This window comes from Musa acuminata, chromosome BXJ3-1 (assembly GCF_036884655.1).
Source record: "Musa acuminata AAA Group cultivar baxijiao chromosome BXJ3-1, Cavendish_Baxijiao_AAA, whole genome shotgun sequence".
Taxonomy (NCBI): Eukaryota; Viridiplantae; Streptophyta; class Magnoliopsida; order Zingiberales; family Musaceae; genus Musa; species Musa acuminata.
In genome coordinates this window covers 9,862,912-9,877,292 of record NC_088349.1, presented here as the reverse complement: position 1 = coordinate 9,877,292, position 14,381 = coordinate 9,862,912, and the positions used below count along the sequence as shown (strand labels likewise).

Below are 14,381 nucleotides of genomic sequence, written 5' to 3'. Positions count from 1 at the left end.
CTGACGGAAAGATATGCATATAAAACTCCATGGATTCGTCGGTGCCACCTGCTTGATTCCGGAGCGTCGGTGCCATGCAAACGTGCATGTTTCGACACCCACCACCGACGACCACGTACGAAAGCCCTGCTCCAACCTGCCATGGCTGCTGCATGATTCCGTTGGGTCGACAAGAGTGATAACAGGAAGATCACGTTGTTAACTCGTTGCTACGGAACTTCTTAATGGGAGATTATTTTTGTCCAAAAGAAACACTATATATAAAGTTTTGAATACGTTCAAGTGATAAACATCAATTTTTTTTATGTGAATAGATGTTATCTTTTGAAGATGGTCGGCAAGCATCATGCAAGAACAGCGAAGGCAAGGTGATTGATGTTATCTTTTGAAGATGGGAATGTTTTCTTAGTCTCGGGTGACCTCTCATCGTTCTTTCTTTTCTCGTGCATGATGGGACGATGAAGTCTTCAAACTCGCTTGCAATTGCCTGTATCTTTCTTTTTGTTTACTCTATGAGTTGATAGTTGCTTCTCCACATCTACACACTAACTTTATAGCTATTCATGGAGGATCAACCTCCCTTGGTATAATACGAACGACCATCTCCGTATCAAACTCGATCTGTAGCCTATTCGTCCCTTCCTGTTTGGCATGAACCATAGAACCTCCTCCACACACATCCGCCAATTTATTACGGTGACTTCCTTTCCCATCGAAATGTCGACCTCGTCGCTCATCAATGATAATATTAACATTTGCGCTAGCTATTCATGTCAATCTCAATCATATGAATAGGAAAGAAACGTTAGTCTGGCGTGTTGGAGGGAAGCAGAGGCGTGGCTGTCATCTTTGGGTCGATCCCAACGATAACATTTGCAGTGATGATGCTGACTAACATTTAATATTTAAGAGCGACGATCATTTGAGATCTTATGGTGTGAGCGTTGCCTTTCACGGAAGGAACAAAACGTTTGTGTTCTTTCTTAACAACGTTTAGCGAATATGTCAGAATAACGACACAAACAACGAGCACAAAAGCTGCTCGTACTATATTTTTTGGAAAGGGACGATAAGAACAGAGGCTTGGAATATAATGGGAGAATCCTAAGTCATGGCGGGCCATCTTTGATGGTTAAAGGACTACTTGAAGCTTTTAATATGATTGTTGAGACTTACCGGTGTGGAATCGAAACACCGAGCATTTTGGTCATTGGAGAGCCACAGCGGATGCTGGAAGCTCTGCTTGGCTGCGTGATGCGCGAGACGGGTGTCATCGACAAGGCTTCTGGCTGGGCCTTATGTTGTGGATCCTAAGACGCACTCTTACAACAAAAGTCTATGTTGTGGATGTCGAGTGCTGTCTTCTCGGAGGACATCTTGTTGTATGTCGTGGAATATATATGCACCTGAATGACATGAACGAGGATAATCGAATGTATCATATTTATTTAACCTCTCTTAACATGATTTTATTTTCTTGGAAAAAGGAAGGAAATAAAGAGAGAGAGAGAGAGAGAGATTGGGTTCGTTGTCTCGTCGTCACCATCGTTAAAGAACAAAGAGAACCGCATGGGACCAGACATCATCACCGACGCGGACTCAACACCAAATCTACGACCGCAGACCACTCCTCTGCGGTTGAACATTTCGCCTTGCGGACGAGGTCGTCTCGCTCCTTCCACACCGAATGCCATCAGACAAGTGCAAGAAAAGATGGCATCGTGAGCATCACGCCGGAGAACGGAGCGTGTCCTCCGAGCAGTCCACCACTCCGACAACTGACCTTGTTCGATTCGACCAATGGACGGAGCAGCAGATATTACCACCATTTACCTGAAGTCATTTTACTCGAAAGGAGTCTACAGCGTTACGTTTATTAGATCGTCGTACGAAACAGTGAGCTCATCCACAGTAAAAATAACTCCACCTTTACAACAGGACAATACTATACAGCTAGAATTTGACATCGCGAGGTATGGATAATATTATTATACAGTTTGATATTATAGTGTTGGCTTCTTATAGAATAAAGAAAATAAAATAAAAGGCTTTTTATTTATAATTTTTTCATGCTATTTTACACGTCTTTTCTTGTAATTTTCTTTTGAAGAATGATGATTTAATATTAAATTGATAAACTTGTTATTTTTCTATTTCTATTCATTCTAGTAATTAGAGAAATTTTTTTTGGGAAATCGATACGAAAATTTGAGTATATCTTTTGGCAATTAAATGGGCTTTATTTTTTTACTAAATGGGCAACTAAAATAATTATTTTATTTTTCTAGATATGCTGTAAAAATTTTAAAAACAAAGAAGGTTTCAACTTTTCCATTTAGAAAATATACCCATATTATCTTCGTGCAATCATACGTAAATATAGGAGATAGTCTACATAGGCCTATAAATATTTGCATAAGTTTCAACCATTCTTCTCAAAAAATAACTTATTTTTATGTTATTTTTTTAAAACATAAGATTTATACACAATGTCTTTATTCTTAATCCTATGCAAATTAATTATCATATTCTTTTGATTTAACAGGTCTAAATCACTATAATTCAAATGACCATATCTTTTATACTATAATATTGATTCATTAGTAACAGTGAATGGATGTAAGGAATCTAGAAATAATAAAGGAGATATTTTATTTTTTTTGTCATCCTCACAGTTTGCTATTAATTTTTTAGTTTTCTTATTACAAATTAAATATTTTTATCATAAAAAAATAACATAATATCCTGTTCTCATCAATTGTCCTATACTAATAAGATTTTATTTTAAACTAAAAATAAACATCACATCATCAATAAATATTATTAGATTTGATATTCGACTTTTCATTTCTCTTCCACCTAAACTTTACTGTTATTTCTCATTTGCACTATAGACTTGATTGAACCATCAAGCCTTTCAAACAAATTTTTATCCTCTGTCATATGATTATTGCATCTATAATCTAAAAACCAAATAAATCTAGAATATTTTTCATCAAATATTATAAAAAATATATTTCTTCATTCTTTTTTTACTATTATTTTTTTTATAATAATTTACTTAATTTTTGTTTCAGTGAAAATAGAGAGGAACATTTTGGTTTTTATTTTTCTACTAGTAATTGTTTTAACAAAAACATTAATAATTTCTTTTATTATCTTCGTTCGAGTTCCTCGAGCTCTTATTTGATCAGTCTCGTCATAAGTGTTAGATCGATGATAATAGATTTGGTTTTTGAAATTTTTTTTCTTTTGATTATTTTTTAATCAATCTTCATTTCAAGAGAATGTTCCAAAAGTTTCACATGAAAGTTTATTCATTTTTTTCATAAAATAAAAACAAATATATCAACATATAATATATTTGTATCTTTAGCTTCTTCTATAACAGAAAAAATCATATCAATTCAGATAAACTTCATAAATTTTTTTCTACTATTGTTTGATCTTTCGTATTTTTCACCATAAGATTTTTTATGGTTCACAATAAAAGAAACTTTTGAAAAAAAAATTATTTAGAATCTTCTATCATAGGATTTTCGAATTCAAGTCGAAGAATACGAAGCTTTTAAGTTTTTACCTTGTCTATATCTCCAAACATACTTTCTAATATTTTTTAGGTTTCTATTGATATTGATGCTGATATAATTAGGGAAATAAGGACTATCTATAGCTTATTATAATATATATAAAGGCTCTTATATCTTTCTATATTTTTTATTCATTTAATTTTTTTGATCTTGAATTATATTAAAATGCTACATATCATTCTCAACAAAATCAATTTCTATCAAATTTTACATCCTTATGAGATAAATAGAGTTATTATTTTAATGACTCAAAATTGATAATTTTCACATTTGAATATTAGAAGTTGATCAAAAATACTTACTTTAATATCTGTCATCTTTTTTTTTCCTTCTGAATTTATTGGTCTCTCCTCCTTTTTTAATCAATATACTTTTACTAGTCTTCAATAGAATCTGCTGTCATACTTGTTGACTTCTCTACAACTTTAGAGAAAAAAGAGAAGATAAAAAAGAAAGAAAGTATAACTTAGACTCATTCAAGAACATATATTTATATATTTATAGTAACAAAAAAAATAAAAAATATATATTTTTTTAAATAAGAAAGAAATCAATGTAGCCTAATAATTTTTTTCATCCTCCTCCACACAAAACTCATCTCCATCTTTTTGGATAAAATAATCCATGTCATCATCATCTATCCAAAATTTTAATTTCTCCTCCATTTCAAACTGTTTCAAAATAGATGAATAGTTTCAAAAAATTATTCTAGATTATATTTTATCAACTTGACACACCTTTTACAATGCACCCCATCTTGTCCCAAGAAAATGCTTCCATCGATGAGGACAAGTGAACCCCATCGATTAGGAAAAGGACTTGTACATATATCTCAGTGCACTCGTTGAAAACAAGGCTCCTAACGTAAGCAGAAGAATATAATGCAGAAGATGCCAGAAAGCGAGCGATGAACTCTATCTCGATCCGCGTAATGCACGATTTGATCTCACATGAAACGTATGCCACTGTAGCTATCATGCTGTATGCTGCTTTTAGGTGGGCATGAGCAGGGTAGATATGAAGAGTGATGATAGCCTTTGAAGGTGTGGTGGGTGGGACGGTAAAATGTTGAAGACGATCACATGCTGCTGCAGCCCACAGCTTGCCGAGCCTGTTGACTCCTTTGGTTGAATGAGGTGGGCTCTTCCATCGGTGTTGGCTTGCGGCATGTAGCCATCTCCGATAGCTCCACCGCACCAAATTGCTAGTACTAACATGGTGGGGTTGATCCCTGAGAGCGAGACGTCTGCAGAGATGTTCCCGGGTTAGGTCGAACAAATTATTGGTTGCCTTCCTCACCCCAAAGGACACAGCACTGTTCGAGCACTGTACCAGAGGCAAAAAAACAAAGAAGATAGGTGTGGCTTTCGCCATTGGGAATGTATGGATTAACTCGTGTTACGTCAATCGTATCGAGGCAGTCATCTGATGTTGGTAAGCCAGGAAGGGTTCACCGACAGCGACGACATTTTTAATCTCTGTGGAGGAGCAATGATCGGGGAAGGGGAGCTATGCACTGAGTTGTTGCTGTGGTCGATGAGCCATCATAATTCCACCGCCACCACCACCTTCACCACGTCGGTTTCCATATTCTGGAATTACCCAATTCATCGACCGATGTGTAGGGAATATAGATGAGCTTTTATTTCGAGAAAAAGGATAAAGCTGTAGATGATCGAATCGAATGGAAATTTCTGGACTTGAAATCATTTTGATTCACTATACTCTCATTATTGGTGACTATCACAAAGTGTAAACATCACTATACTCCGGTTTAGACAAACGAACTAAGGTTTAATTCTCTACGTTCTTACAACGAAACAATGAATTGTAAGTTCTGAAGAAAAAGGAAGAAGAAGAGGTGCGAGCAGAGCAGTCACCGAGCGGTCGTCGTCCGGGTGTGAGGCAGGAACTTGAGAGCTTCCAACAATGTTAGCCTCAGCCTTCCCAGATGAGGCTTCACGTTTTGGTTGTCCAAGTATACTCTGCTCAGCTCATGCCACCCTTTCTTGTGGATCGACTGAGGATCCGTGAACACGGGGTCATCCTTGGGGTACTGATCGCTGAGCGTGCTCTCATCCGCTTGGATGCGGTAGTCCAAATACTTGAGTTGCATCTCCGGTGATGGCGTCTGGAAGGTGTCTCTTGCCAGCCACTCCAGGTTGCCCATGGGAACCACCTGGATGAACACGGCTCCTGCGGGGAGGAAGACCATGTTGGTCAGCCCGGCGCCGTGGACTCCGATCATCACGTCGGCGGAGTTCACCAGCCTCGCGAACTTCCCCAGGTCGGTGGTTATCTCCGGCTCGGCGATCCTCACGTCGAAGCCCAGGCTCATGGCCATGTCTGCCATCCCCCTCTCGTTCAAGAACGCTCGGGAGCTCTTCCGGGATATGATCAACAGCCGGGGCTTCCTCCTCAAGTCCCATTCGTCCCCCGACGGCTCCGCCCTCGGCCTCTCCAGTCCGTACGCGTTCCTCAGCATCTCCTTGAAGTCCACCACGGAGAACCCGCCGGCAGTCCTCGAGGGGTCGACGCCGAGTTCCTTCTGGAAGCTCAGGCCCGCGATCACTCGCGGGAAGCACCGCACCGCGTCCTGGTCGTTGTCGGCGTCGATGACCTCGTACTTGGACAGCTGCTTCAGAATCAAGCTGAACTTGCTCAGCCACCAGGATTTCGCGTCGGAGATGACGAACTGAACCTCGCCACCGAACCGGTAGGAGGTGATGAACAGAGGGACTAGCACGTCGGTGAAGTCGTGGAAGAGGTTCCCCGTGAACCCGCCGATCGAGAAGACCACCGCCGGCACCGTATAATTCTCGGTGCATCTTGGGCGTGTTTCCTGATCTGTGAACGGCTTAATTGTCCATTCCTTTACATGGGCAATGGCGGCCTGGTCGTGCTTTCGGGCGTAAGGTTTGATCTTCCATTCTTGGCTAGTCAAGGAAGGGTGTAAGAAGATGGTCTGAGAGCTTCCTTTCACCCTTATATCACCTTCTGCTTCACAAACATTCGATCTCCGGCTTGTTTCGGAGCAGATGGGTTTCTTCGAGTCCGCAACAGCTTTCTCTTCACTCGCCTTGCCCATTGACACCGTGCTACCTTCTTCATCACCGATCCCTGCAATCAGAACAGAAATGTTTAGCAATGCGACATATATTTCCATCTTCTCTTCTTCCTCCATGCATCTAACTATTGAATTTCTCTGATGACACAAAAATCCCAAAATTATGCTACAAAATTTACCTTTTAGAGCATGGTCGGCACTCCTGGCTGTCACCATCCTTATAGCTTCCATGTTCATTTCTATATCCGTAGACGCCTGCGACTTGGCTGCAAGAAGCACAGTCGTCCTCTGTTAAGAACAGAAGAACCAGAACCAGAACCAGGAGCAAAGACGACATCTTGGGGAAGAAGCGGAGACAGACCGTATGGAGCCGAACAATAGCGGGCCTTGACGAAGGAGAGGATGCAGAGAGAAAGAAGCATGGATGCTATGATGAAGGCGTTCCCTGTCCTCCTGGGCTCAGCCCTGGGGTAAGTCCTGACGGACTTCATCTCTTCCTTCTTCCTTCCTTCCTTCCTTCCCAACTCCCTCTTCTTCTCCCTGTCTCCCTTCCACCCTCCGAGCCCTTATACCAGCTTCCCGTGGTCACGCGGAGGTTTGTTGACCAAGTCGGAGCCCATTCCCGCACCTATCACCACACGTTTGTCTACCCAGTCTTTCCCTATTAGAAAACCTCTTTTATCCTTCAGACAAATTGCTCCTGGCTTTCACCTTTCGGTAAACCGCACTGTCAAGCTTCGGGTATGTTCTCCGTCAAAGTGGCTACTCGACTTATCTTCTTTGTGATCGACACCGACAGCGCAACATCTACGATCGAAACCGGTGGAAGATCAAACTCAAGATTCATGAAACACCGCACACTTTTGGTCGCTCGAAGTTTCTAGCAAGCTTTTAAGTGGCATGTAATCGACGAAACTCTCTCGCAGGCGTAGCGGCATGCAAACCGTGAGCAAAAGTTAGAGAAAGGACACCGATACCAAGAGCTGAACGCGTCTAAGTTGACATGTATGAACAGAGGATGTCCAGCACGAGACTTATCGGCGTAGAATTATTTGATTATAGGGTAAATCCTCATCCATACTCCATAGAATTGTTCAAAGAGATGTTTCCTAGCTGAGATTCCGAGTTGCTGATTCTTTCTCTCTCTATTTTATATGCATTACACACGGAAAAGAGTCTCAAGGCATGTGATGTGTTGTGTGTTTGAACCTTCCTGAGGAAGAAGACCTGGACAGCTCAAAACCATCGCATTCACCATGTGTTTGGTACATAGGAGGAATCATCGGGGAATGCTCGAGTTGAGCACATAATTTAATGGCCATCTCTCCTTGTAGTTGACAACCCCGCATTAAATCGCAATTCGACCGTTGAGCATTGTGTTCATCTGTATGATACCGAGAAAATTGCAAGTTCTTAATGCGAAAGAACGAGCCAGCGTCGGTAAGCCGTCACATCATATGCCATCGTCGCATAACACAACAACTCGACTTCATCAACATGTTGGTGTCTGTTCTATCTCGGCTCCATAAAGAACTATTAGAACAGAAGATTTTACATAAAGTGTCTAACTTACTAATCCTCTTAGTACAGACGTGCAAAGGTGGAAAGACATGAGTAATTATGGTTCTCTTTCTTCATAAAGGGGCGAGTTTCTTGCGTGCCAAATGTCTCCCACAGCTAAAGAACAGTTGCTCCACACTATATCTGACCACCGAACCAGAGTTTGTAAGATTCACGGTAAGTGTAAGGAGGAAAACCAACATGTAAATTGAAGCGTTGGCAGCACCACAATAAGTTTGATGTCCAAGCTTCTGCAAATTGAGCTGGAATGTGGTCCACCGGGAGGGGAGGGGAGGGGAGGGGGGTTGGACAAGCTCTTATGGCCACCAACTTCATCTTTAGGCTTGTCGGAGCTTGACTTGCAGCATCTGCGGTTGGCCTCCAGTTGGCATTTATTATTTATCTGGAGAATATTTCGCCTGGGTAGGTTGTCCCTACTCACCACATCGTGATGCATGACTGGGGGGAGTACCTCTTCTTTCCCCCTTTCTTTATCTTTCGCTACAAACCTTTAAGATAAAGATGGGTCCTTCCATCCGTGAAATGATTGGAGACATATGGAAAGGAAAGCAGAGCAGCTTTAAATTGTTTCTCCTTTTCAGAAAGAGGTTTGCACATGCAGGAGGACCTCTGTGCTCCTTCTCGGAACATCCTCGCAGGGATTCAGTACTCCGGGCATGGTGAAAACGAGTGCGAGGGACGATGAACTTGGTTGTCCTCTCTTGCTCTCTCTGTGTTGTGATGGGAAAGCAAGAATGATGAGCGGAAGTGGAAGCAGCATCCGGCAAAGTGACACCCCACCGGATGCTCGGAGAATCGCGCACAAACGCCAACAACGAGAATCGTTTAATATTCTTCGGCGACCACCGCAAATCGACACTGCCTGCGATCGTCATTCTCCAACACCTCACAAAGGGGAAGAGCACAATTGGGGTGCACGTGCAGACCGCACTCATTTAAAGCTCTAGCGGCAGCCCAGCCCATCGATAGCCGTGGATCCCATATCGACGAGCAAGCCTCGCTGTGAACGAACCCGATCAGGCCCATTGTACGAAACATACTATGGTTTAGACTAAGCGAAGTTAATCAAACACGTCGAATTCAATAGTATTGGACATAACACAAAAGGAAATAAAGAGAACTATAATGACATCAACTGTAAACACAGCTTCAACACCAGCAAGAGATTGTTATTAATTCTTTAGGTAAACACGCCTTCGATCTCACAGCATCCACTTCTTTCTATTTTGACGTGACCAATCAACTACTGCATGCTAATGACGTGAAATCACATGCATACGGCAGCCATCAGTTGCTCCCGGGAGGTGAAGGCAGTTGAGGGGGGATTTGATGCTTCACAGGATTCGATGCTGGAGAAGGGGGACTCCACCCGACCCTTCCACCCAACATCCTCTCCTTCCTCCCTGCAAAGAAACAAAGGTAAGGAAGGATCCTTAAGAACAAAACCATGCTCGTGGCCGGATCGGATCATACAAGCTTTGGCACCTCCATAGGCCGAATGAAACTGGGTAAACAGCAAGGCAGCAACCGCAGCCATTAGAAAGAGGAATCGGATGGAAGAAGAGAGCCGCATCTTTCTCTTGGGCTTCTCACTCCACTGGGATGACAACTGATTTCAAAGTTATAGACTCGTAGGAGTTGGTCTAGTCTCTCGCATGGCTTTAAAGAAATATTGCCGGGCGGCGACGACGGGTATGTTAATTGTATTTTATGTTATCAAGACATCCCCAGTGTTCTCATGCGGAAGATCTTTTGCTGTTGAGTTGACTCAATCTTGTTCCTTTTTGTTGCAGTGCAATGAAGCAGATGATGTTGGATATGCTGCATCCTTCTTTCCGTGCGGAATAGGACATTTTTGGGGTCAAAATTGCAGACGCAAAGCCACACAACTAAGCAAACTCAAACCTTGGTATTGGATCCAATGACTAATTTCTTTCTCCTGGCGCTTCTTTGTTTGTTCCTATTCAATCTGTCTCATACTTATTGTGTGGATTTCGAAATCGTGCTCGGTTCATATGATTGACTATATTGGTTCACTGAAAGGAGGGGCACATAAGAAGATCGAAAGGAAAAAGGAAAAGGGAAAGAAGTTTAACAGATATCAACTTTTTCGAGACTATGAATATAGTAGAGGATAAATGGTGTACTGTTGCATATACACATAGCTATGATATAGATGCTTCATCATCGTCTTCCTTGTGATATTTCCACACCGTGGCCATAAGCCCCTGAGAGGGGGAACAGGATTTCCCACTCCTTCTCCCCGGCTGCATTCATAGGAAGCATCTAACGTAAGTACATACCGGAAACTAACATTGGATCTCTATGAAGCTTGATCTGAGTGCCAGTGTACCTTCTTCCCTGGGGCGTTCTTTCCGGTCTTGACACTCCGTAAGCTTTCCGGCCGATTAAGAACGTAGTCCTTGAGTTGTTCATCGCTCATGGCTTCTATCATCGCAGTCTGGTATCACAAGCAAAGGCAAATCTAAGCATCAGCTTGTCGTAGCCAGAATCATATTTAACGAGAGACTGAGTCATGCGATGAATTGCTTGGAAAAAGAGGAACGTATATACCCATGCAATGAGCTCCTCTAGTTGTTTTCCGACGGCCATCTCCTCCATGTCTGCGAGGTCTTTCTTCTGCTTCCACGAAATGACTTCCGTGTCTGAGGCCTTCTTCCCTTTCGGTTCTCTCCGGGACATCTTGCCACAGATAAAACGCCGACGCGACGGATTAGGAAGGAAGGCAAATATTGATATATAATAGGGAAGTCGAATGTAACGGTCGACATTATCACTTAGAAAGACAAAGTTAGGTAAGAAGGTTGGACTAGAAAGGCAGCTACTCATATAACGGTTTATCGACTGGAACATAACATGTGAGCCAGACGCCGACCATATAAAAGTTAGCTACCGGCAATTATATATATATATATATATATATATATATATATATATATATATATATATATATATATATATATATATATATATATATATATATATATATATGATAAATTTTTATAAAACGTTTTAATTTTAAAAAAATTAAAAGTATCTTTGATCGAATGAAAAGATAATTTTATCCCTACAGTGTCACTCCTATGTCACGTTTGTCATTGGTTATTATTCTTGTGTTACATTCATCCTATCGGACCTGACTTTATCTACCTTGTTCTCGCACGATAATAAAAGAAAAAGAATATGATAATAACAATCCTTATTGCTCTCGCGTGAGGAAAGATACAAGTGACCACCAATCGTAAACAAAGAAGGACATCACAAAGACTAAGATAACGATAGCTCTTTTCATGACAGTTGATAATTTGACAAGGCTGCGAGGAAGGCAAGGACAAGGCTGATAAAGGGCCATGGGCAAAATAATCATCTGTGAAAAAAAAAAAGATTTTTTATAATTGCAACCCTACGTAACAATTTCTCAAAAATTATACGAATTTCTGCACCTAATATTTCCCTTTCGCTTTAACAGACAAAGGAATTGCTATAGCCAATGAATGTGATGTAAATCAAGAAAATATTTTGTTGTTTTAAAGTTTTATTGACGTAATGTATAACTATGCAATAAGAGGAGGCGATGGGTGTGTGAATCTGAGTAATTAAAGCTGGATGAAAGTAACTTAATTTAATCTCTGGCTATTGACAGCTAAATATTTGTTTCAATATAATTTTGGAAGATTTTGAAGAAATAATTTTTTGTATATGAACAAATACTAGTAAATCATAACATACAGTGAAATTAAATGAAATAACAATCAAATAAAATACCAAGATATACATACAAAATCCCTCGAATGGGAAGGGTAAAAATCATGGGGTAAACTAAAGATAATTCATTATAAGAATAATGAATATACAAATCTCAATCTATTATCCAAAACCCTAGCAACAATCACAAGAGAATAACTGAGATATAAGGATCACATTGCTTCACTGTGCACAATATCTAAATCCTTCCTAATTCTCCCCAAGTAATCACAGTAAAAATTTACTATAGATCTGATCGAACATGAGATAAAAGCATTGTTAGATGATTAAGAACAGTCTTTATGTGTTATCCTTGTCTTCTTCCCTTTCTTTCTCTTTGGATTTCTGTCTTTTTCTCCTCCTTTTTGCTGTGCCAATAACTGCCTTTTTGCTGTCTTTTTCTACCTCTTTTTATAGCCACCATACCTCCCAAAATATAAATTAGGGTTAGATTAAGAGGGGGTGAGTTGTGGGCTAAATATGACCCAACATGGCATCCTTTGGAAGATAGATACTAAGTTGATTATTATCAAGCATTGTTACGAGGGGGGCCCACGGCCCTTGAGAGCTGCATCCAGTGCCTGGGCGATGTCTTCATCAACCACCTAATCTCCCTCGTCGCCTGGATCCTCCGACCGAATCCGCTCCATGATGGATGTCACCTCAACATCCCATCCTCCGCCGCCGAGCTCGCAGGCGAGCCTGATCTCCGATGATGCCATCTCACCGCTATGCTCCTCCGTCTTTGGTACGGGGGAGATAGAGCTTTTATAAGAGGACGGTCTGATCGGATCAGACGGCGCCGACGTTTCGTTAACTACCCGTTATCCATGTAGAGTGTCGGTTACTGCTACTAATAATCTTCGGCCACTTCCTAGCCCTACGATGAGAATGCGACGATGATGATCTTCTCCTAGATTAAATTTAATTAATCATTTCTCATTATATTTTTTTCTTGTTATATTTAATTAGGGAAAGAAATATGTTGGCCCAATTCGAGAGCACCAGATTTATAATGAAAATTAATAAATACATATTTCATAATTAACATCTAACCGAAGAATAAATGATTTAAAGTGTCTTTGATCGCACATGGGTCTCAGGGAACTAAACCCATGCGTTCATCACACATCATTTAACCATGTGTTGGTGGACTGACATATTTGTGTTTCATCGTGAGCTTTCTAGACGTAATGTAAGAATATAGTTTTCTCTTTTTATTTATATATATATATATATATTTTAATTTTTATTTTATTTAATAATAATAATAACATTGGCCGATTGGTGAACACTTCAGCCCTAAGATTGGGATCGAACGGTCAGAAGCAAAGATGCGACGGGGGCTGCATCCCGGCTAGTAATCCGTGTCTGGGAGGAGTAATTGATGATGATGATACTAATACTAATACTTTATTCTGTCGTCTGGGAGGAGGACGTGGGCGGGATAACCGTGAAGCAAAGTAAACGAAGGATCTCAACGTCCGTTTCTATGCTTAACGGTCAAGCCAAGTATTGTTTTTTCTTTACATTGCAGCGACCACCATGTCATCCGTTTCTCCCGTTCCCGTTACTCAACGTTAGTATACCTCTCCATTCTTCGAATACTTCAAAGTCTGGTAGGGTATCTGATAAATCTCTGGTTGCTTGTCTTATAATCGCGCTAATGTAGTCACACCAAATGCTATAATAGTGGAGGTAACTTTTTGAGTCTAAAAAACCGTGTAGCTTATAGTTTAATCGATTAGGAGCCTTCTTACGTAGATAGAGATTTAAGGTCTGGTACAGTGCATTAGGCATCCGATGGTGACTTACAACTAGAACCAGGAAATATTAAATCCGACGGATTGGATCGGGTGGGCATCCTCTTTCGCTTGACTGGAGAGAACATCCAACTACCATAAATCCAAGCTGGATGTTACCCAAGTAGATATTGGTCGTCGATATCTAGTAGGAGGATCGATGGATTTGGAGTACCATTCGATTACTGCTCACCATCCTTGCTTCCACGGGAGACAGACACGGATTACTAGCCGGGATGCAGGCCCCGTCGCATCTTTTCTTCTGACCGTTCGATCCCAATCTTAGGGCTGAAGTGTTCACCAATAAACATCGGCCAATGTTATTATTATTATTATTAAATAAAAAAAATAAAAAAAGAGAAAACTATATTCTTACATTACGTCTAGAATTGGGTCAACATATTTCTTTCCTTAATTAAATATAACAAGAACAAAAAAGTATAATGAGAAATGATTAATTAAATTTAATTCAGGAGTAGATCATCACCGTCGGATTCTCATCGTAGGGCCAGGAAGTGGCCGAAGATTGTTAGTAGCGGGTAACCGACACCCTACATGGATAACGGGTAGTTAACG

At 40.7% G+C, this 14,381-nt stretch overlaps 2 protein-coding genes across 2 annotated transcripts; both read right to left on the bottom strand.

Moving 5' to 3' along the window:
* Nucleotides 1–5,262: 5,262 nt before the first annotated feature.
* On the bottom strand, nucleotides 5,263–7,288 carry LOC135629025 (alpha-1,3-arabinosyltransferase XAT3-like). Its single transcript, XM_065136133.1, has 3 exons — nucleotides 7,019–7,288; nucleotides 6,837–6,923; nucleotides 5,263–6,710 (listed from the first exon to the last, which is right to left on the bottom strand). Exons 1-3 carry the CDS (start codon nucleotides 7,146–7,148, stop codon nucleotides 5,467–5,469), a joined length of 1,461 nt encoding a protein of 486 aa, XP_064992205.1. The 5' UTR covers nucleotides 7,149–7,288; the 3' UTR covers nucleotides 5,263–5,466.
* Nucleotides 7,289–9,299: 2,011 nt separating this feature from the next.
* On the bottom strand, nucleotides 9,300–10,952 carry LOC103995159 (uncharacterized). The gene is made up of 4 exons (XM_065136132.1): nucleotides 10,813–10,952; nucleotides 10,592–10,699; nucleotides 9,712–10,505; nucleotides 9,300–9,641 (listed from the first exon to the last, which is right to left on the bottom strand). The coding sequence occupies exons 1-3, from the start codon at nucleotides 10,939–10,941 to the stop codon at nucleotides 10,404–10,406; spliced, it is 339 nt and encodes a 112-aa protein (XP_064992204.1). The 5' UTR covers nucleotides 10,942–10,952; the 3' UTR covers nucleotides 9,300–9,641; nucleotides 9,712–10,403.
* Between the last annotated feature and the right edge of the window lie 3,429 nt (nucleotides 10,953–14,381).